The sequence below is a fragment of the Cygnus olor genome, chromosome 12 (genome assembly GCF_009769625.2).
Source record: "Cygnus olor isolate bCygOlo1 chromosome 12, bCygOlo1.pri.v2, whole genome shotgun sequence".
NCBI classification, from domain to species: Eukaryota; Metazoa; Chordata; class Aves; order Anseriformes; family Anatidae; genus Cygnus; species Cygnus olor.
This window is the reverse complement of record NC_049180.1, coordinates 2544109-2566252: the sequence shown is the minus strand read 5'-3', so window position 1 is coordinate 2566252 and position 22144 is coordinate 2544109. Positions and strand designations below refer to the sequence as shown.

At 61.2% G+C, this 22144-nt stretch overlaps 1 protein-coding gene and 1 long non-coding RNA gene across 5 annotated transcripts; both read right to left on the bottom strand.

Annotated features, from left to right (window-relative positions):
* Nucleotides 1-184: 184 nt before the first annotated feature.
* On the bottom strand, nt 185-14747 carry KIAA0513 (KIAA0513 ortholog). Of its 4 annotated transcripts, none has more exons than XM_040571290.1 (13): nt 14569-14747; nt 8456-8895; nt 7971-8070; nt 7804-7877; nt 7607-7677; nt 7098-7305; nt 6641-6681; nt 6096-6174; nt 5739-5816; nt 4850-4879; nt 2599-2679; nt 2191-2285; nt 185-2104 (listed from the first exon to the last, which is right to left on the bottom strand). In XM_040571290.1, the coding sequence occupies exons 2-13, from the start codon at nt 8782-8784 to the stop codon at nt 2055-2057; spliced, it is 1236 nt and encodes a 411-aa protein (XP_040427224.1). In that variant the 5' UTR covers nt 8785-8895; nt 14569-14747; the 3' UTR covers nt 185-2054. The 4 variants fall into 4 exon arrangements, with proteins under 4 accessions (XP_040427224.1, XP_040427223.1, XP_040427226.1 ...); XM_040571289.1 differs by lacking the exon at nt 14569-14747 and adding an exon at nt 12922-13147; XM_040571292.1 differs by lacking the exon at nt 4850-4879 and having other exon boundaries at nt 14569-14735.
* Nucleotides 14748-18833: 4086 nt separating this feature from the next.
* Nucleotides 18834-21448, bottom strand: LOC121076889. The gene is made up of 3 exons (XR_005823780.1): nt 20382-21448; nt 19168-19304; nt 18834-18940 (listed from the first exon to the last, which is right to left on the bottom strand). It is a non-coding gene; the product is annotated as an uncharacterized LOC121076889 (long non-coding RNA).
* Nucleotides 21449-22144: the final 696 nt, after the last annotated feature.

Sequence of the window (22144 nt, the reverse complement as noted above, 5' to 3'; positions counted from 1 at the left end):
GTTTAAGGACGTCACCTCACTCCGCACCCAGCCTTGAAATGTCTCGGTTAAATCAATAAGCACAGAGCCTGCAGGCATCCCGGAACGAGGGGATCTTGACAGGTTTATGGTCTTGGGGCGGGGGGGAGGGGGATATTTCATTTATTTATTTATTTATTAGAAAAATACACATGCAAATAATATATTTTTCACTGCTGAACTTTGTTTTTTTTTTTACATCGGAAAAAAAAAAATAAACGCAGCGGGACTGAGGGGAGACCCGAGTGGAGCCGCGCCCCCACCTCTCCTCTCCATCAGACGCAAAGTGCAAACCCTGGGGCAGCGACTCGCCCTACGAACACCCTTCTGGGGAGCCCTGCCCAGGTCCTGGGGCTGGGGACGGCCAGCAAGCCTGGGAAAGCAGTGTTGGGACTGATCCTGCCTTAGACCCAGCACGGAGCAGAGCCCAGCCCCATAATTACGGGTGCCGGAGCTCCAGACTCCCAGCAGAGAAAATCAAACCGCAGCCCCCTCGCTGCAGCCCGGGTGAGAGCAAGGAAATGCCACTGGAGACACAGGGCTACGGGGAAAAACCCTGCTCCTGCAGGACACATCACAGGGAAACCTGCGCCAACAGCCCCTTGAAACCCGTTCCCATGGGACCCCCCAGTTTGAGGACAGTTTTGGGGGGGCGACCCCAAGCGCCGGACCCCCGGAGCGAAGCGGCGCTCTCGCCGCGTCCCCAGCCTGCCCGCAGCGGCCGTGCCAAGGAGGCGCTGGGCAGAACCTGATGGGCTGCATACCAGGCAGCTGCAGTCACCGGAGCAGGGCAGGAGACGTGTTTGGACGGGGCTATTTGGGGTGCGGCGGTCCCAAGGGCTATTCCGGGTGTGATCGGGAAGGGAAGGGGCCGGGGGAGCAGCGGGCAGCGAGGCGCAGCCGATGCGGGGCTGTTGGCTCAGCCCTTGAGGAAACGCCACAAGCCCTCGGCTACCCCATGTTGGAGGTCACAGCAGGGTGTGGGGTGAAGGGAAAAGCAAACGCAGCAAATGTGTGCTGAAAAACCCTACAGGGAACCCCCCAGCTGCTGCTTGCATCCTCCCAAACAGCCTGACACCGAGCACCGCTGCCCCCTTGCCCTGCGCTCCCGCCCGAGGCCATGGCTGGTGTCCTGCGGATGGAGGCTGACGGTGTGGCACAAATGCTGTTTTCTCTCCACGCACAAAGCCATACAGGGATTGCAGGGCGGTTTTCCCCAGGAAAAGTTTCCCCACGTCTCCCATGGAGCCTTACACAGCGAGGGAAGTCACCAGTGCCACCCCACTGCACAACGCAGCACGACCTGCTGCCCACCCAGAGCAGACCCTCCTGCCGTGCCCCGCACCCCAAATCCCTGGACAACAGCCCCTCGAGTGCCCAAACTTCCACCATTTCCTTTAACAGTCCCTGAAACCAAGTGCTGCCAACCTGGTGCCTCTCGGCGGGGGGATGCAGGAGGCTCGCAGCCTTGTTTCCTCCGGATTTTCCACCATCCACACCAGCCTCGTGAAGGCATCGAGCAGCAAATGCATTCAGCAGCCCCACACCCCACAGAGTTTTCCTCCAGATGCCACTGTTACGAGCACTGAAGCCCCCAAGCAGCGTTTTGCAGGGGGCTGAGGACGCAGCAACACAGCCCCCCAAAGCCCCCAGGTACAGCGGGGCTGCAGCAGTTGCTCTCTTTTTCATCTTGCTTTCTCTCGTCTTTTTTTTTTTTTTTTTTTTTTTTTTAGGTTTTGTTTGATTGTTTCTCTGTTTGTTCACTTGTTTTTACCCGACAAAACCCACTTCTGGGTCCGCCTGCCCTGAAAAACAGACGCGGGAGGCTCCGGCGAGGGACGGGGGCTGTTTGGCTCCTACTTCTACGGGCTGCCCACGGCACAGCTCTAAGGTTTGGCGGATGGTCATGCAGGTTGGGGGCAGCTCTGTGTGTGCGTGCGCGACCCTCGAGCAGCCCGGCTTCGTTCGGGGCACGTTTCTCTCCCCAACTGCTCCAGCCACCGTCTCACTGCCGCTGTGCCGTGCCGGCCGGGCGGCTACTCGGTGGCCATCTGCTCGATGTGGTCGCTGAGCAGCTTGTATTGCTCTGGGGAGGAGAGGGAAAGCAGTGCTGGGACGGTGCTGAAGCATCCCAGCGAGGCTGAAGGGTGTCCCCCCCCAACCCACCCCTACCTTCGTCCAAGTTGCCGATCGTCGCCTGCTTCTTGAGGAAGTCGCTGCAGAGCTTCTTGTTGAGGCCGAACGCCAGCATGTTGTGAATGAAGGTGCTGAGGAAGGGCAGAGATGCTCGGCGAGGGCAGAGCCAGGCTGCCCTTCCTCCCTCCCCCACCTTCCTCCTCCTCCCCGGGTGCCAGGTGCCAGACGATGCTCGGGTGCGGGACGCCCCCGGGCAGCACGCTGGGGTGCTGCGATGCTCAGATTTACAATGTAAGGGGTAGGAACAGGTCCCAGGAAGGAGCACTGAGGATGCTCTGCCCATTTCCCCACCACACGGGACGTCCCTGGCGGGGGACAGTGTCCCACCACCCTCGGCAAGGACCCACGGCACCGCAGGACGAGCAGTCCCCGAGCCCCGCTCACCCCAGCTGCCCGAAGGTGATGTTCTCGTTGAAGCGCAGGCTGTCGTCCCGCTCCTCCTGCGTCATGTGGCACCACTTCTCCCTGCAAGGCACGAGCCCGTTTGGCACCACCGACCCCCCCGGACCCCCCCTGCATCCCCCTCCCCAGGCCACCAGGGACAGGGGGACACCACCGGTCCCTCTGGCTGCTGGAGCACGCCCCGTGCTGTATGGGCTCAGGTGCGCACACCTCCACCCAACCTGTTAATTTGGGGCAAAATGAGAGACACCCTGGGACAGCCAGGAAATATCACGGCCTCTCCAGCACCGAGCTCACATCGCACCCTTGGTGCCTTCATTTTGGGAAGGGAGGGTGAGCAGGGGGCTTGCAGCTCTTGGGGACGCCATCCCAGCGGGGCTCTGCTGGAGCATCCCCACCTACGGCACCTCTCCCCCCAATGCCGTGGGGTTTCCAGCTCCCAGAGCCCCCAGCAAGCTGCTCCCCAAACATACCCACCCCTCTCCAGCGGTGCAGGAGGGTTCTCATACCCCTCATACCCCTCCCCATCCCATCCCCGTTCAGCAGCTGAAGCCAGGTCCCCAAATCGCAGCACCGCCCTCGAGGATGCCCCAGCTCTGCTGCACCCCCTGGCAAACGCACCCGGAGCATCATCTCCTTAAAGAAAAGTTGTTTTTTTTAAGGAAGGTGTCCCGCTGGTGGGGCTCTGGGAAGAAAGTCATGCTGAGCAGGGCAGCAGTGGCACCGCGGCGGTGCTCAGGCGGTGCCGGGCACAGCTCAGTGCATGCACGCTGGGGAAAGCCCAGCTCCAGGGTGAAGCCAGCCCCCTTCCGAGAAGTCAGGTGAGGTCACAGCCAGGGAAAAGAGGAAAGGCAAGGAGAAAGAGGGACAGGCAGAAGAAATATATACATATGTGGAGGAGGAGGAGGAGGAGGAGAAGAGCAGGAGTGGACCGAGCAGGAGCGCACGCCGAGCGGGACCGAGGTGCTGCCAGGTGGGAATGGCCCCGGGGAGAGGGATAGGTCAGACCGAGTGAAATTTTGTTGCTGAGACTGGAAAAGGATGAGAGCTTCACCGGGCTGAGCCCAGAGGGGAGCCTGCCACCAAAGCCAGCCCAGCCCCGGCCTCAGAAAGCTGCTGAGCAGGGCCTTTGGTCACAGGGGTTGAGCCGTGTATTGGGACGGCTCTGGAAGCATACATGAGATGTTTTAAAGGACTTTTTTTTAAGTAATTTCTCCAAGATAAAGCTAACAATAGCAAATAAAGAATAAAAAATAAAATCCAGCTCTGGAGGCTGAAAAGAAAGCAGAAGAATCAAATGAAGGGGCTTTGAGATCTGGCAGCGGAACTTCACAGATCTCACTGGCCCAGTTACAGAAGAAGCAGGTCTGTAACTTTTTTTCCTACCTTTTTATGGTTGTTTTTTTTTTTTTTTTTTTTTTTCTGTGCTGGCCCAGAGAAGCCTCTCAGTCCCCTTGGGGGCTGCCCCCTCCCAGCTCCTGGCCAGGAGACCCTCGGGATATGCCCTGAGCTCGCACCCAGCGGGGCTGGCACGGCTCAGCCTCGCTCACCCCCAGCAGCACCACGTCACCCCATGCTTCATCCAAGCAAAATCGGAGTTATCCGGCTCCTGGTGCACGCCTTAGGCACGTGGGCAATTCCCTGCCCTCACCCTCCTGGTGCTGCCATGGCTCGGAGCCGTTTGCTTTGGGATCAGATGCTCCAGACACCCCGATCCCAGCACCCATGGACCGGTTCTGAGTTTTGCAGCCGGGAGGATGCGCTTGTGATAGCAACGTGCGGCCTCCATTTGTAGTTTTCTTTTTATGTGGGGATGGCAGCATAATCGTGCATTAAAAAGAGACCAGATCTTCCCACTCAAATGCTCTTCCTACCCCAGGAGCAGGACACGGAGGCAGCACCACCTCCGCTCCCCAGAGCAGCAGCTCCGATGGAGGCACTGCACAAAGCAGCAGCAAGCAGCAAGGGCAGCAGAGGGGGATGATTTCCCCACACAGGGGGATGATTTTCCCCACTTCATGCCCCAAACCTGCCCGGGACACAGCTCCCTTCCCATGGCAGCTCCCTGGGTCCCCAGCAGCTCAGCACCCCCTTGCCACCGTGACCGGCTGCGGCAGCACAGCTCGAATCGGGCTGGGTTTCTTTTTAAAAAGCAGCGTTAAGGAGAGAGCGATCAGGCTGGGGGGGTTTGGGGTGAAGGCAAAACGAGGAAGAAATGCGGGCGGGCACGCACCTCTTCTCCTCTTCCTCCCCAGCGTCCCCTCTGGAGCGGCAGCAGAAACGGGGCCGACAAAAGTCGCGTGTTACAGATCATGCAAGAGAGATGGACGGAGGGAAAAGGGGAGAAGAACAGACGAAGAGAGGTCGTTAGAGGCGGAGGGAGGGAAAAGAGAGAGAAAAAGAGGAGTTTAGTGCTGTCGCCTTCCCCCCGTCCCCTGCCCTCCCTCCCGAGGGGAGAAAACTCCTCCTGCAGGGGAGGACACGGCCACGAAGCCACAGCCGAGCGCCCTGCGGTCCCTTGCCGTGGCCGAACACCAGACCTGGCATTTTGAACCCAGCCTGCAGGATGCCAGCCCCCTGGGGGCTCAACCCCCAGCCCCGCTCCTGCCGGTGGCGCGCGTCCTCGCGAGACATTTGCTGCCGCTAATTTGGGGCTTTAATCGGAGCAAATGCGGTTACGGCTGCATCGCTGCTCGACAGCTTCTTTTTTTCTGGTCGGCTTGGAGAAGGAAAGCAATAAAAGGAGAGAGAGGAGACGGAGCCGGCCGAGCGTCCCGAGGGGTTCTCATGGTCGGGGCTGGGGGCAGGACGCAGGAGGGCTGGCTGCTCCGTGATCTGCCTTCACTGCTCGGAAAGGGGCTGCCAAAACGCTGGGTGCTCGACGCCTGCCCCCTGCACAGCCACCAGCACTTCCACGGCCCCCCCGGGGACACTGGGGACCAGGGCGTCCCCTCCCCTGGCACAGGATCTGCTGGCAGACCAAGCCACAGCAGGCTGAACCACCCTGGCTGGGCTATCTGCGCACACCTCTAGGGCTTCCTCTGGGGAACAAGGATGCAAAACGAGCAGGAAAACCTCCCCGTTCCCCATCCTTAGGAGGTTTTGGGGGGGCTGGGTCCTACCTGGTGGTGGGGGAGCGCTTCCTGCGCTCGCAGTGCACGGCGTCGAAGAAGGCGGCGTTCCAGAAGCGCAGGTTGTGCCTGCGGGGGGTGGGGGACGAGGCGTCAGTGGGGGCCACCCCCATCTCCCCCCCCCCCCTTCCATTCCAGGGGCTGGGAGATGATGAAATGAGTCTGGCGAATTTGGCCCATTTTGGGGGAAACTCGTGCTGTTTTACAAGCCATCGGGTGCAGGAGGGAAGTTTTGCTGCTGCAAAAGGTGGGAGCTGTGCTGCCCCATCTCCCACCCGCGCTGCCACCCCGTGCATCGTGCGGGCAAGCGGGCAAACCCAGGCACGAGCCAGCTGGCCCCAGCTTTACCAGATGGGCTGCTGCTTGAGGTGCATGTACAGGTAGATCTTCTCCCCTTTCTTCTCCTCCTCCGGGCTCTGCACGGAAACTGTGGGGACACGCAGTCACACTCCGAGGCCTGGGTGATGCCCCCCTTCCCACCACACAAAAAAAACTCGTGTGTCCCCCCCTCGGTGTCCGATGGCGAGGTTTGTGAGCCAAGCACTCAGCCCTTGGCCGCGCTTTGGGGGCAGGTGTTAGCTCTGGTACAGGGCACGGCTGTCCCAGGGGGATGCTCGAGGGACGGGACTGCCCGTTTGGTGGCACACAGCACCAGAAGCAAGCTCAGAGGTGCCCAAACCTCCACAACCTGGTGCCACAAGGTGCCACCAGACACCCCTGCGGGACGGGAGCTGTCGTTGCTCCAAACCCACGAGCTGAGACGGCCCCTTTGGAGCACTCCTCTAGGACAGGCAGCTCCGTCCTCCCTGCTGCCTCTCCCCACCCCACAGCTTCCGACCCTCGCTCCTTCCCCAGGGGTGCCGTTACCATTCAGCAGCTCCGGCTCCACTCACCCGTCTTCTTCAGCCTCTCCTTCGGCCTGTCCTCCCCCTCGCTGCGGCACAGAAACCAGCGTCAGCCCCCGAGAAGATGAGCCAGAGGAGCAGAGCCCCAGACCCTTGGCACGGGAAGCACCCCCGTTTGGAAGCCCCCCGGTTTGGAAGCCCTCCTGCACCCCTGCCACCATCCCTGGGGCCAGAAAAGGGCGATTGTGGTGTCCGTCCCAGCTGGACCCCACACCCAGGCAATGCAGGAGACCCCAAAAGCAGTGGCACCACCTCCAGGACCCACGTACCTCCGTCCCCACGAGGACACAGGACTCCCAGGCCTCGAGGTGCCCAGTGACCAACGTACAAATCAACGGGACCAGGCCACAAACCATCTCCCCATGGCCACTACAACCCCACGTTGGGTGTCCCTACACCCCACGGGCGCACACCTCGGCCCCCTGCTCACCCTCGGGGTACCCACTCGCTCTTCCTGGCCGCGGGACCCTTCAGCTTGGTCTCCAGGCCCCCGAAGAAGCCCTTGACATTCTCCGTCCTGGCCGAGGTGTTCTTCAGCAGCCTCTCCGCGATGTCCTTCTTCTCGGCCAGCCAGCTGTTGGCCGACCTCAGGTACGAGTCGATGCTGCCTGTGGGCTTCTCCTTGGCCTCCAGGGGCAGCGCGTGGGTCTTCCCTGGGGGCAACGCCACCGGGGCTCAGCCTCCACGTCCCCAGGCTTGGGGAGCACCTGGAGACCCCCCCACCCCCCCAGATGAATACCCTCGGCGAGAAGCAATGAGAACCCAGCCCAGCGAGGTCTGCACGGCTCTGGGGCCACGGGGGCTCTTTTCTGATCGGGATCAGAGCCAGCCAGGGGGAACCAAGCTGCGGAGCCCACCCGCCACCCTTCCCACGCAGACAGCAGGCCTGGCATCCGCACCCAAAGCACTTGGCCTCCTGCACAAGCAGCACCCATGGGCGCGGGTGCCCCTTACCGATGTAGAAGTAGGTGAAGCACATGGTCATGAGGTTCTTGGCGGGGCTGAAGTCATCCATCTGGTGGCACCTGAAACGGAGCGGGGATTTGAGGATGATGCCCAGCGATGGCACCCAAAGCAGCCTCGTGCTTGCTGGCTCTGATCTCGGGGGTGGGGGGGGAGCAAAATGAAGCAAACCCCCCCCCGTGACTTACTCAAAGAGCACGAGGGCGAAAGACTGCATGAGGCGGTAGAAGGTCTGCTCCGACACGCACTTGGAGTTGCAGCGCTGCAGGCACAAGCAGGGTTGGGTTTGGCACGGGCAGCTTCAGCCCCCCCGAGCCCCCGCCGCAGGGAGGTGGGCAGAAAGCCTCCCCCTTACCTGGGCGCTCACGTATCTCGCGAACCATTCCCTGCCCTTCCCGTTCTCGCCGCTGCACAGCTCCCCAAACCTGGCCTTCTCCTCCTGGTCCAGATCCTCCCTGAAACAGAAAAAGGGGGAAATAAAAGCCATTAAAGCTGAGGGTGTGCCTGGCATCCCCTGCACGGCAGATGATGGCTCAGCTCCCACCCAGCACCCCTCTAAGCAGCATCCTGACACAAGGGGATGGCGCGGGGCGCATCCATTTTGCCATCCTCCCGGTCATGCTGCTCTTTTCTTCCTCCCTGGCAGGAGACAAGCCAAAAGGGGGAGGGAGAAGGGAAAACCGACGACAGCCAGAGCAGAAACTGAGCCGCAGAGACAGCTGCTCAGCCCCCGAGCAAAGCCAAGCACCACTGCTGCTCGTCACGCTCGGTTTGCTCCATCCCTCCCGACAAGCCGAGCCGCGGCGAGGGGACCCGGGGGCTTTTTCCCCTCTCCCTCACCCCCCGGAGAAGATTTTCTCCACGTAATGCCGCATGAAGTCCCGGCGCTCGGCCGTCGCCTCGTCCCTGGCCGACTCGGTGCTCTGGCTGGAGGAGAAGGACTCAGCGGAGGATGAGCGGCGGCGGCCACCCCAGCGCGTGGGCGAGCCGCCCGTGTCGTTGTCGCTGTCCGCAGACTCGGTGGCATCGCTCTCCTCCCCGGCCACGTCCCCCATGTGCCCGTTGCCGCTGGGGACATCCGGAGGGGTCGGCTCCGAGGGGGCACGGGCGGGCGTTTCGGTGTCGAAGTCGATGAGGTTCCCTACGGGCACGTCCAGGGGGGCGTCCATGGCTATCGCGGGGGGGACGTGGTGCTCGGGGGATCGGATGGGTGCTCGTCCTCTTGGCCCTCACCGGGGTGTCGAGGCCATTGCCGATGGGGACAGGTTACCGCAGAGCATCTGAAAGACAGGGGAAGGACAGGAGTGAGGGGATGACCCCAGGGAACCACCACCACGCAGCAGGGAGAGGAGACCCCAAGTCCCCAGGGTGCCCATCAGCAGCTGCAAGGGACAGGGCAGGGGCACCCCAGGTGGACAGAGGGGGCTGCTCCCCATCCCATATAAATAAGCAAGCCCACATGGTGCTCACGTGCTCTCTGCACCCTTCAAGAGCGTTTTTCATCCTTTAGCCCAGAAGAGACAATGTGAGCCTGAGCTCTGTATGTCACTTCTGGGATGTGACATCTCCCTGCTTGATGGGTGAAAGTGGGCCGGCACAAGCCAGCAGCCAGCAAACACGCTCATCATCATCCCCGGAGCCTCATCCCTGGAGAAATATCCCCCTCTTCACAGCCCCTTTGGGTCGAGGAGATGCTGGGCACAGTCTCTGCTACCGGCCCCTGGGGCCAGGAGAACCCAAATCCCTGCTCTCCAACCCTCCCTGACATTGGCACCGGTGTCCCCATGCACCAGGACCCAGGAAGAGCTGCAAGGACACTGCTGCAGCCAGCAAACCACCGGGAGCATCGTCCTTCCAGGGCAGCAGAGCATCTGGGAGGCTGCGGTGCAGCAGGCACTGCCAAAAAAGCCCAGCTGGCCGCTTGCCTGCTTCATCCATCCTCCCCCAGCCCGGCTTCCCAGGGCATCCGCAAAGTCCTTTCTGCACAGATGGAGCCGAGACCTCCTCGAGAGGTCGTCCAGAGCCTTCTTCTGGGGCTCAGAGGTGCCGAGTCACAGCGCTGGCAGCCACCAGCTCGTCCCCAACCTCTCCATGCTGTGCCGCGGCTGGGAGCACACCAGGATGGACACCACGGTGCTGTGTGCGCCTCCTTCCATCACTGCACCTTGCTCTTCCCCCCAGGCACCACCCAGGCCGTGCCGGTGCCCAGGAGAGGCAGAGGGATGTCCCCAAGCCCTGCCAGGTGTGTGCAGCAGGCGGGTGGCATCGCTGCCACCGCCCGGACCCTGCACCAGCTCCCAGGAGCTTGCTTTTCCTCTAAAACACCTTGACATTTTTTTTCTGCCATCCTGCACGTCCTCATCATGCACAGACCGTGACCCTCCAGCAGACAGAATTTGGGGTGCAGTCTGAGCAAGACCCCAGGACTCACATTGGGTATCTGCAGCATTACAAGCTCGGCAGAAACCTGCCCAGGATGGGAGCTGCTCTCTGCTTGAGGACGTCCAAAAGGGTTTAACCACGCACTCAGCAGCCCGTGATTAAACACTGCCACCGAACGAAGGGCACAAAAGGTGCTTTAAGGTGCTGGGTGCCCATCCTGCTTCTCCCAGCCCCTCAGTACAGAGCCCAGAAGAGCTCCAGAAGCCAAAGGAGCCCAAAGGCAGCCCCGTACCCTCTGCGCAGCACTGCCACTGCCCCGCACAACAGATCCGGGAGGAGAACGGCCGAAATAGGGACCAAATCCCCAGCTCCCACCACTGCCCGCACACAGCCTGGGGCCTCACCCTCCTAAAAAGCCACTGCTGCTTTGATTCTGGGAGCAGAAGGGTTAAAAAGGGGCCTTGGGGGCCGCTCGGGAGCATTGCTACCGCACAAGGAGCTTCGGCATCACCCAGCTCCTGCAGCCCCCGGGCTCTTTGCTCACCAAGCTCGACCAGGCAGACAAGGTAGACCGCAGCCTTCCTCCCAACAAGCATCTTCCAGCACATCTCTATTCCCCCGGGGCAGCTGGCACACGTTTAATCTGCATCTCCCCCCCCCCGGGCACAGCAGCCAGGGAACGTCGCAACCAAGAAAGAGTCGGCCGGAGGCACACGCAGAAAGGCGGCTGCACGAGTTGTCCCTCCTTCATCTGAGAAATGTGTATCTGGGTGCCAGGAGCCATCCCAAGGCACTATCTGCTCAGCTAGATTTCTGGAGGAGAAGGAAAAGGAGGAGCTTTCCCGAGAGATTTGGGCTTGCCAGTGCGAGCAAATGTTGCAGCATTTAAGCAGGGGAGGTTAATGCGTGGCTCTGGCTGCAAGAGGCAGGGGAATTGGAACGGGAGGGAGGCAGCAGCAAAAGTCGTCAGTGCTGGAGCTGGAACAGGCTGCTGGCACTTTAACCGAGGCTTTAACAAACTCATCGCTGCACTAAACCTGTCCTGAATTTTAAAAAGCTTAAAAGCTCGTGACTTCTCGCCCACGCCTCTCGAAAGCTTTGTGACATTTCGCACTGCACCGAGTCCCCGCTCCCCACCGCACAGCCTGGTCCCAGCGCATCCTTCCTGGCCGGGACCACCCAACCCAGGTTTGCAGCCAAATTCCTTCACCCCCCGCAAAGCTTGATGAAATGACACACGAGGAGAGAGAAAACCAACCCCAAATCCTCACCGAGCGACGCTCAGCTGTTACCCATTGGGGCAGATTTGTCAGGGCTGCCGGTGCTCACACCAGGGGAGCGATGCTCTCCCGTGGACAAGAGCCTGTGCTCCGAGTGGGAAACTTCCAGTTAAAGACTGTAATTAAAATGAAAAACCTCTGCCTGCCCTCTTGGAGCTACAGGGGTGCATATTCCTGCAGTCCTCTGCTCCCAAAAGCGCAGTGACCGGGCTCGGGAAGCCCCTGAGGACCTCCAGCCCACCTGCACCCCACACTGGGGATGCTGCCCGGGGAAGAAGAAAGACACAAGGAAATTTTTTGGCGGTGCTCAGCCCTGGCACTTTTCCACGCTGCAGCCCGTCGGGGACCCGCGCCGGTCCCACCTGCCCCCTGAAGCACATCCCAAACCCAGCTGGCAGCTGGAGAGGGGTGTCCAGGAGTGGGGTGTCCCGGAGCCGGGTGTCCCAGCTGGGCTGTGCAAAGGCACCGTGGCCAAAAAGCTTCTCTCCTGCCAAGGAAAACTCCCAGCGCTGCAAGGGAACGTCCTGTTTCCTCGTGGGAACTGGTCAGTCCTGTTCAACCCCGCTCACCCCCACCCCACAGCCCCAAGCGCACCGCAAATGCCCTGCAAATGCCATAAATCTGGGGGGGTCTCGCACCCGCACCTCCTCCGAAAGTGTCCCGGGAATATTTCAACACGCAGACCTCCTCGCTTAAACAAACCTGGGAACGACAGGAGCCCAAACTCCCCCACCCCGAGCTCGGCTCCCCGCGCCGGCAGCAAGGACACGGGCTGTTTTTATCAGGGTTTAATCCTGCCGTGTCCTTGCTCAGCCCTGCTGTCCGGGCTCCAGCTCTTTGCCCAGCCCCTTTGCTGGGGTCCCTGTTGCGGGTCGCTCCCCAAAGCCTCCTCGCTCAGCCTGGGACCCCGAGCTGCCCCGGGGCCCAGCGAGGACCCCCCCAAATTCCCCGCTCCCCCCGCTGCCTCCGGGCACCAGGCGGCAGCTCCCCGGGGAGCTGATCCTTCGGAGGAGAATTAAATGTCTCTTGAGCAGCCCTGCCTTGCACATAAGGCAGTCTTTTGTGCCCAGCAGCGGCTTCTGCTCTCACTCATCACAGCGCAGCTTTCACCCCGTGAAAGGGGCACCCAGCGTGCCCCCTCCCCGCGCACACACCCCAGGGAGCCCCGAAACGGAGCCATCCACCCCACAACCCCCATTTTCATCCGCTCACCTGGCACAATCCCCCCCGCGAGCCCCAGGGAGCCGGGGTATATTTTAGCCAGGAGCCCTCCAAAAGGCATGGGAGGGCTTCCCCCCCCCCGCCCCCCACCTCGAGCACGCTCTGCCCCTATTCCCGAGGAGACGTCGGGTTTCTGGTGCGGGACGCGCGGCAGCACGGCCAAAGCCTTGTGCTGATGGAGCTGGGGGGGGGGGGGGGGGGTTGGTGCTGCCCCCCCGAGCACCCGAGCGATGGGCAGAGTTCGGAGCGAGGCCGCGAGAAACCCATCCATCACCTCCCAGCGTGCGATGGAGGAAGAGGATGGATTAAACCCCCACTGTGCCACCCAGCTGAGGCCTGTCTTTGCAGGGGGGTCTCGGCAGAGCTGCCCCCCCCCCCAGCTCGCAGCCTCACCGCCCCCCCCCCCCCACCCCATTGCTTTACCTGCGCCCAGGAGCAGCGTCACATCGCCCGGGGTCAGCACCATCGGCGTGGCGGGCACGTTGGGCAGCGGGCACGACGCGGGGACGACGCGGGGGCCGAGTGGTCCCTCCCTGCGTGGCTCACGCACGCCTCGTCCCCGTCCCCGTCCCCATTCCCCCACCACCACCCCCCCCCCGGCCGCCCACGCAGGCACGCACACAGCGCGCAGCAGCTGCTGCGGCGCCGGCTGGGAGGAAGAGGAAGGAAGGAAGGAAGAGCCCATTGTGCAATTTCGCCACGGTTCACGGCTCCCCGAGAGCCGCCCCGGCCCCCTCCCCGTGCCTTGCGGTGGGCACCCCACAAACAGGACCCCCCCCCCCCCCCCCAGACTGCTTCCCCCCCCCCCCCCCCCCAAGCCTGTCCATGCGTGCGGCTATCCGAAATAATGAGCGTATAAATATAAAGTCCTCCCCATCGAAGAGGGATTTCCCAACCCTTTCCATCACCTTCAGCTGTTTTTTAAGCCCCCCCGTCGCTCGAGCCCCTCCTGAGGACTGTGAGTTGCCTGTTTTGCTCCCCCAGAAGAAGCTGCTCCAGGGAAAAAAGATTAAAAATTGGAGTCAGGGGGAGAAAAGGAGGGGGGAGGAACCAGGGGAGAGCAGCTTGCGCAGCGAGGCTGGAGCCCCGTGGGGTTGGGGTCCCCCCCCCTGCCTGCCCCTGCCCACGCTCAGTGACCCAGACCCGCTGCCCCCGACCCCTCCAGGCATCTGCCCCGAGCACCGTGCGAGGAAAAACCCCGGTGAGAGGTGGGAGACAGGGAACGGGCGACGTGGGACCCTTGGGAGGGGTGTCCCTGGTGAGGCGTTACGTGCCCGGGTGGCAATTTTGGGGTGCTCACAGGGGGGGGGGGGGGGGAAGTCTTCAATGCAAAGAGATGCGAACAACCCCCCGGGGGGGGGGGGGGGGTGATCCCCCACACCCCTGAAACTTCTCAGCCCTCCCAGAGGGACCTTGTCACCTGCCTGAACAGACTTAAAGTGTCCCCTGCTTTGGGGGGGCTCCGGCCCCCCAGCTCCTGCAGCACTGCCCACCCACAAGCAATGAGGGGCAGCTGGAAGCCCCCCCCCCCCGTGCCAGCGGGGCATCCAGGCTCCTGCTTGTCCTCCCCGCTCCTCTATCACACCCACCCAACCCCAAAGCAGAGCCCCTGTTCCTATTCCTGCCCCAGAGCATCCCCCGTGGGCAGGAAAATAAGGATCAGCGCGCCCGTGGGCCGCGTGTCACGGAGGAAACCACGCGGCCGTGACAAAATCCCGAGCTCAGCAGAAAGCCGAGAGCATCACTAATTGGCGGTCCGCTGAGGGCGATGATTGTAATTAACTCTGCCTTTGGAAATTGCAAGCGGAATGTAAAAACACGTCCCAGCTCCCCAGTTTTTATATAATGGGATGCCGGGGGTGGGTTGCCAGCCGGCCTCTCGCCGGTTCGGTTTTCACGTGGGTGCCTGGTGCCTAAAGCACAGCTTCGAGCCCTGGTGCTGCTGCTGCCGCCCTTGGCTTGACTTGCCCTTGACTCCCAGCCTCAGCACCCATGGGACACACCAGCCCCCAGCCCAGCACCCCCAGCACCGCTCTGCCCACGGGTTTAGGCGGCGGCGCGTCGCCTCACCCCCCGTTTCTTCGCAGAATAAGGCTCCGGGGGCGGCTGTGTCTGCCGCACACGACGAGTGCCCTAGTTTCCTTCCCCAGCAGATCACGGCACGGCAAGGCTCCGGCAGCAGGCGGGCGGTGTAAGAGCCCCGCTCGCATCACCCCAGGGCTCCCCGGCACCTGCAGGGGGGCAGAGAGGTGGAACCGGAGCGGGGCGAAGGGGAAGCACCTCTTTATTTCGTGGAAGGGACCGTTGGGCAATCTCTGCTGCCTGCCCTCGAGCAAATGGCACAAAACGCAGGGGAAGGCGGTGACAGCTCCGGAAAGGAGCCAAGGTTTCGGGGGCAGGAGGATGTGATGCAAAATCCTGCTGCAGGGAACAACGGGGACGGAGCGAGCGCAGGGAGGAGCGCTGCGAGCCCCGGGCTGCGTGCTGGCCCCGACAGCATCTGTGCTGCCAGCGGGCTCCAGAAAAAAAACAAAAAGCCCTGCACGCAAACACCATGGAGCCAGGGCTGCCCCCAGGCTGTGAGCCGAGCCCCGTAGAAGAGGGGCAGCCCCTTGTACGTGGCCGTGCCTGTGTCCAGCTGCAGCCGAGCGCATCAAAAGCACGTGGCGCGGGACAGCGCTGCGCGGCAAGAAATGAGCTTGCATGGAAAAGGACCCACAGCACTGCGCGGCCACCCGAGCCCCACTTTAAGCTCACCTCCCAAGACTTCATGGGCTAAGGGATTTGCTTCGGATTTGCAGGGCGAGGAGGCTGCCAGGTTTCTCTAACACACCCATGTCCTTTCCCTCGGCACCCTCCCAAGGCCACGCAGCACCGCGGTGGCCACGTCCCCTCTGTCCCCAGCCCAGGAGCACCTCCAGGAGGTGCTGTCACTGCGGATCCCTGCGAACCCAGCACCACAAAACCCAACACACATCATATAACACCCCGCGTGGTTGTGACATGGCTGCTAAACACCCAAGCAAGCCATCCTGCCAGGCTGGCCCTCTGCAAATCCCTCCTAATCCAATCTCTGCTGGTGGCGGTAAGCCGGACCCTCCCAAGCTGAACGCCCCTGTTTGCGCAGCACTTGGGAAATCCCTCTCGTTTCCTTATTCCTGGGTGAATCACCGATGAGGAGGTCACCGGAGCTTCCTGCTGCTCGCACAGGGCTGGGGAAATGCAGGTACCTCGGCACGCTCTGCTCCTCTACCGAACCTGCCCGGCGTGGGGATGGAAATCAGCAGTTGGTACCAACTCTGAGAGAGCTGGAAGGTGCTGCGGGTCCCTGCTGGGTGGAAGACCTTATTTCTTTCATCACTGCATGTTTTCCTCTGCTGGCACTTGTGTGCATTTAAATACAGGGTTTTTCTCTATCTCGTCTAGACGAAGCACATAAGATGGAGGGGACAAGGCCTGCGCTGACCTCCCACTTGCCCGGTGATCACAGCTGGGATTCTGGATATGAAAGAAGCCCAAAAACACAGCAACGTGCCTGCAGCCCCCGCAATTCAGCACAAAGCAGCAGCCAGCAGAGCTCCACACTGCTTGCTTCGGGGGTGCTCAGCCCCCCGAGACCTCCCGGAGGCTGCAAGGGGCACGACCGCATCGCCACTTACCTCCACGTGGAACCAGCAGCGGGCTGTCAGAGACACACCGTCCCCACCGCTGCCTTCTTTGCAGAGGAAAAAGCCCCCACGAGTCCCCCGGGGTCCCCTCAGCTCCCGAACACCTGCTGCAGCACGTGTGTCGGCAGGGCTCAGCGCCACGCCAGGTGCACGCGAGGCGGGGCGGCAGCGTTATAATTACCCCACAGCCTCCCCGTCACCTGCAGAGCACCGAAAAGTTGTGCCACGGCAGGGGAGAGCAGCCAGAGCTATTCGTAAAGCCCGGCCACTTCCAACACGAAAGGCAGGAGCACGGCTTTGCTCCCTGCTGCCTGTCCCTGCTTGGGCGAGGAGCGAAGCCGGGGGGGGGGCCGCGGGAGCGCAGAGCGCAAAGGTCGCGGCGGCGAGCGCCAGCTCAGCTCCCCGAGCCGCGGCGTCACGGGGCTGGGCGGGAGGCAGGGTGGCTGCCCGGGAGCTGGCTGCAAAGCCCCGGGGTGTTTGGGCACGCCACGGGCACCGTGTGTCCCTCTGGACACCGCTGGCAGCCGCAGCACCGAGGGGAAGGTGGCCAAGGTGGTTCGATGCCGGCGATGCAGTGGAGAGGGCTACAGGCAGGCTGTTTTTTCAATCACACTTCGATACTTCCCGGCAAACAAAGCTCAGCTGAGCTCTGAGCGCAAGCACCCACGAGCGTGGGATCTCTGATGCGCCGTTTCTGCGAAAACGCGCTCGCTTTTTTGTCTGCGTTTCCCATCTCAGAGGAGCTCAGGAGGCCCTGGCTTCGGCACAAGATGCAGACAGGCCTCTGGTTTTGGATACAGAACAAAAACAAAACAAAAAAAAAAAGGCAAAACAGGAAATTGCTCCATCCGCAGGGAACTGCATCCCTAATTGTTCTGCATTAAGAGCTTCCAAACTCATGAACACTATAACCAAGAAGAAGAGAGAACAGCAATTAAATTAACTCCAGGAGCCAAGAAAGGAGGCTTTGCCTCGAGCTCCTGCAGCCCTCTGCGATGGGACGGGATGGGGACAAGGACAGCAGCCACCTTTCGAGCCCCATGTCCAGCTTTCAGGGTGATGATTTCTTCACATGCACCGAACTGATGCAAACCGATGTCATTTTGCACGGCGCCCCCAAAGCCACCTCGCTGGTGCGCTCCTGAAGCCCTATGGTGGGTCCCATCTCTGCTCCAGTGACAACAGCCGGCAGCGGCGGGGCTGTTCGTGCAGAGCTCTGTCACACGGCGGGTAACGGCCCAGCAAGGAATTCATAAACACAGCCTTTGGAGGCAGTAATTGGTGCTGGAGCCATCGGTTAAAATACGGGAGAAATACGGGGAGAGCGTCGCGGCGGTGAGGTCTCCAGTGCCGCGGTCAGTCTTGGAGGGGGGACAGCAGGCTCCAAAGCCGCCCTGCAGGGCACCCAGGGCAGCTCCGTGTCACCCAAAAACCAGGGAGTGACCAAGTGACCGTCCCTGCACAGGTGAGGCAATCCCAAACGTCGCAACACTTGCCGCAAAAGGAAGTATTTGCAGGAAGGCAGCGAGGTGGTGGCACAGAGGGCAAACGCTGCAGGTGACAGAGCGAGCGGCGAGGTGAGCAGATCCAAAACACAAGAAATGAGCCCGTTTTCATCATCCTGCACCCATTCTCACCGTGTGAGGCACAGGCTGGCACCCTATGTTCTCTCCCAGCACCAGGCAGGATCGGTGGGACCCCGGGGCTGCTCCAAGGGGTTGCTTTTTACCTTTAACCCTTGCGTGATGGCAAAAAGCCATGCCCCGTGCACCCCAGCCCGCTCCTGGGGCGGACGAAGCCTCCCATCCCAGGGACGGGTTTGCAAGCATTTACAGCCATAACAAGTGGTTAAAGCTACGTCTGTTAAAGCAGAAAAAAAAAACCAAGGTGAGATGGTGACGAAGCCCCCGCTTTTCCATCTCCACAGGTGCCAGCCCCAGTGCAAGGCACCGTGTGCCGTGGCTGGAAGTTCCCAAAAGGGCTGCGTGCCATCACCAGCACCCCTGCGCCCTGCTAATGCCAGGAACCAGCCCTGTGCCACCGAGGAGGTGCCAACACCAGGAACCAGCCCTGTGCCACCACCAAGGAGGTGCCAACGCAGGGTGCCAGCCCTGTGCCACCGAGGAGGTGACCTCCAGCAGCTCACAGGCACATCCCCAAGCCAGCTGCCCGCTCGGAGGGCACCACGACCATTTCACCCTCTGTTTGCAGGTCCCTGGGTCATGGCCAGGCCCCACGGTGCTGCCGTCCCCCCACCGACCCCAGGCGTGATGCCCCAGCGCTCCCACGGCTCTGCTGCGTGTCTCTGCCTCTGCCTCATCGCCGTGCGGTGCCCCAGTCCTCATCTCCCTCTACAGCACAAACCGCTTCCAAACCATTTCGAGGGGAGAGAATAATAAAAAAGGCGGCTTTATTTCTCCCTGACGTTTAATGACCTTTATTGCCCGCTCGGCAGCAGTTTCCCATCCTGAGAGCCTGGTCACAGGCTGCTCCGGCTCATTCCCAGCCTCGCTGCGAGCACCGAGCCCGTACAAAAGGGGACGGGGCTGCAGCAGCCTCCGACCCGCTGCACGCGGTGAGGGGAGAGCCCGGGACAGTTCACGGGAGGCAAAAGGAGGAATTAAAAGTGCTGCAATTCCCACTGCCCCCATCATTAGGAAAAGAAAACGCAGCCAAGCATCCGCGCTCTAACACACAACGCGATTTGGTTTAAGTTTAATGTCGTTCCGGAGGAGCTGCTGAGAGTCTGGTGTTGTCAGCAGCGCTACAGGGCACTGGCAAGGCAAAGGAAGGGATTTGCAGTTATTTATGGAAAGGCAAAAAATAATAAAAAGAACCCTGCGGTGGTGGCGGTGCTGCGAGTGGCCGAGGCACCAGGCCCCTGAACTCACAGGCGCTATCACCCTGCTAATAAAACAGCTGAAATCAGCTCGACATCTGGCTCCTTTAGCACAAGTGGCTTGCGGCGGGTGCCAGCCGGGTTTTCTCAGCGCCCACGCACCGATTCTGCACCGCCGGCCTCGCGTGGTCCTGCAGGGAGCCGCCAGTGCTCCTGGAAGGGGTCTGGGGGAGAGGGGTGGGGGGCTCCGGTCCCAGCTGGGATTTAACCTGCTGGCACCTCCCAGAGGTCTCCAGGTGCTGCAGGAATATAGAAATATATATAAAAAAAAAAAAAATTAAAAATAAAATTTAAAAAAAAAAGAATCAGGCCTGGTGGGCCCGTGATGGATTACAGCAAAACTGCCGGGTGTTTTCTCCCGAGCTGGAACAAGGAAGAGATAAAAGACGCTTGCTCCAGAGCACAGGCAAACAACACCTGCTTATCAGCACGTCAGCAGCCTCAAGGCTATTGCACGGCTTCAGGACGGGCTTTATTCCCCCGCGTTCACGTTGTTCGGGTGCTGTTTTTGGCCCCTCCATCGTGCCGGGGCCATGCTCCTGCCCTCGCCTGGTCTCGGTGCCTGGAAGCTGGCCAGACCCCATGGAGCAGGGTCCTCCCCGGCTGCCGAACTCAGGGCAAACTTTTGCTAAAACCCAAGATTTATTTTTTTTTTTGTTAAAGCTGCAGATTAAAGCCGTGCTGGTCCTGCGCACGTCTCCAGCTGGAGGAGCAGGGAAATTGGCAGAGGGCATTGAACGAGGAGGGCGAGATGCATCCATCGAAGGGCATCGCAGAATCACGAGCGGCCAAGGTCAAAAGGGACCTCTGAAATCCTCTAGTCCAACCCCGTCATCTGCTGAGGGAAGCCGCGAGCAGGGGCTGGCCGTGGCAGGGAGCTGCCGTGCCCTCGGTGCCAATTTGGGGCCGGGGAGGTGCCTTGGCATCCCAGGGGACCCTCGGAGGGGCCCAAAGGGCATCTGCAAAAAGGCAGCGCGGGGTCTGCAGCGCTGTGGGGGCGCAGAGCTGGCTGATTGTGGCTCCTGTGTCCCCGGAGGACACGGGGACTCGGCTAGGGAAAGCCGCAGCTGCTCTGGCCCGGTGCTGGCGACGGCCCCGCGCGGCGGGGTCCCGCTGCCAGCACATCTGTGACACCTCCCCGGGACGGGGGGGACCAGCTGCAGCCCTGCCGTCCCCCCCTCGCTTCCCCTTTCCGGAGCTCGTCAGCTGGCCTCGGCTGCAGTGCCCAAACCCGAGCGCTAAATGCATAGAAAAGGAGTGGTTTTGGTAATTACATCCCGCGGAACCGTGGGATCTGTAATTGAGGGTGAAATTACTTTCAGGGCGCATTTCAGTGTCGAAAAGAGCGTGATGAACGAGCTCAGCCCTTTCCCGGTTGACTCAGCTAATCCTTCGGAGGCAGACAGACAGATCTGATCGTATCAGCTCTCCTCGGGCTCAGCAAACGCCGAGGCCGAGCCCCGGCAGCTGCAGGAGAAGCGCACGCACATAACCTGCCCCGTGGAGCCGAGCAGAGGCCGCTGGCGCTCCTGCTTTGATTTATGACTATGGATTTTGGTGGTTAAGCCATTAGGGGCGGTGATGAAGCAGCTCGGCGTACATCCTGAACCCCGGCTCGCCTCATTTGAAGCCCGCCCTGCGGAACGTTCCCTGCGCTTTCCCCCCCCTGCCACGCCGTTGGTGCGGGGGAGATTACGTCCAGGCTTTGTCTGCCGGGCTGTAATTCCGCCTTGACGCCCTGAGGAGCCAGCTGCAGGCGAGGCAGCAGTTGCAAAAGGAGATCCGGTTGCCCAGGGGCTCTGCACCATGAGCAGCATCCCCTGCGAGCAGCAGCTTGCTGGGCACCCGCGTCGCTCCCCAGCGAAGCCCAAACCAGCCGGGTCCCTCTTCCAAGGACGCCTTCCCCGTTGTTCCCGGGTCAGCACGTCCCAGCCCCACAGCACCAGGCTTTGTCCCAAGGCACGGCTAGAAACAGGCTGTGCCCTGGAGGCCTGGCTGTGCAATTAGAGAAAACAAAGAGGGAGACGGGGGTTGTACAGCCTCGCCGCCTGGCTCCGAGCTGGCTGCCTGCTCGGAGCCAGATTTTCCCCCCCTCGCTGCTGTATCTGCTTGTTTTGGAGAGGAAAAGGCTGAAAAGGCTCCCCCTGCTCCCTGATTGCCTCCAGCTGCCCTTGTGTCAGGCACCGAGCGGGCGCGAGCCAATTTGGCACCTTCTCCCGTGGCGAACGAGCACGATCCAAGATGTGGTCGTGGATGAAATAAATGCGTGAGGGAAGGGTCCCCGCGGGGCTGGATTTCCCATTTCCAGCACCTCAAGGCAGCGAGAGGTGCTCTGAAAGGAGCAGAAATCGTGGCCAAGATCTCTCCCTCCCAGAGGCGCAGAAAATTTAATTTCCACTTTACTCATTCGCGCGAGTCGCAGCGCTCTTAAATCAAGTGGCTCGGGCGCGGCGATGGAGTGCATCGCTTGCCATCCGTCCCCTCCTCGTTTGTTTTTAATTAGCAGCTACGGCCAGGGGCTGAGCCAGGCAGCGCCAGCACTGCTGGTGCAGGGGCAGATAACGGGGCTCCTTCCCCCAGCAGGATTAGGGGACGGGGGGCACCTGGTTGCAAATCACCCCCTAATGTTATAGGAGCAAGGGCGGGCTGAATGCACACAAGCAGGTAATAAGGTCACGGCAAGAGGGATGGCTCAGGTGTTAGGGTAATGAGGTAGCAGAGAGGGCTATGGGGTCAAAGCAGGCACCGTGGCTGCAGGATGAGCTGTGGGAACCTCTCCAAACTAATTCCCATTCCCGGAGGTGAGGGATGAGGGGGTGAGAAAATGGGAAAAAGCCCCGGGGAGAAGCCAGCCACTGAGAAAAACACTGCAGAGAGGTGAGACACGAAGGCTGAGAGGGAGGAGGGTGACTTCAAGTATAAATTTAAAGCAGTTTACACAACAGAAATGTTCACAGTGGGTTTGTGTTATCCTCCAGGTACCAGACAGACAGACAGCTGATGGGAGCGGGCCAGGAAGGGTCAGTGGCACGGACAGCATGGAGGTGGGCGAGCAGGAAAGGTGCTGTAGCTTGTGCCT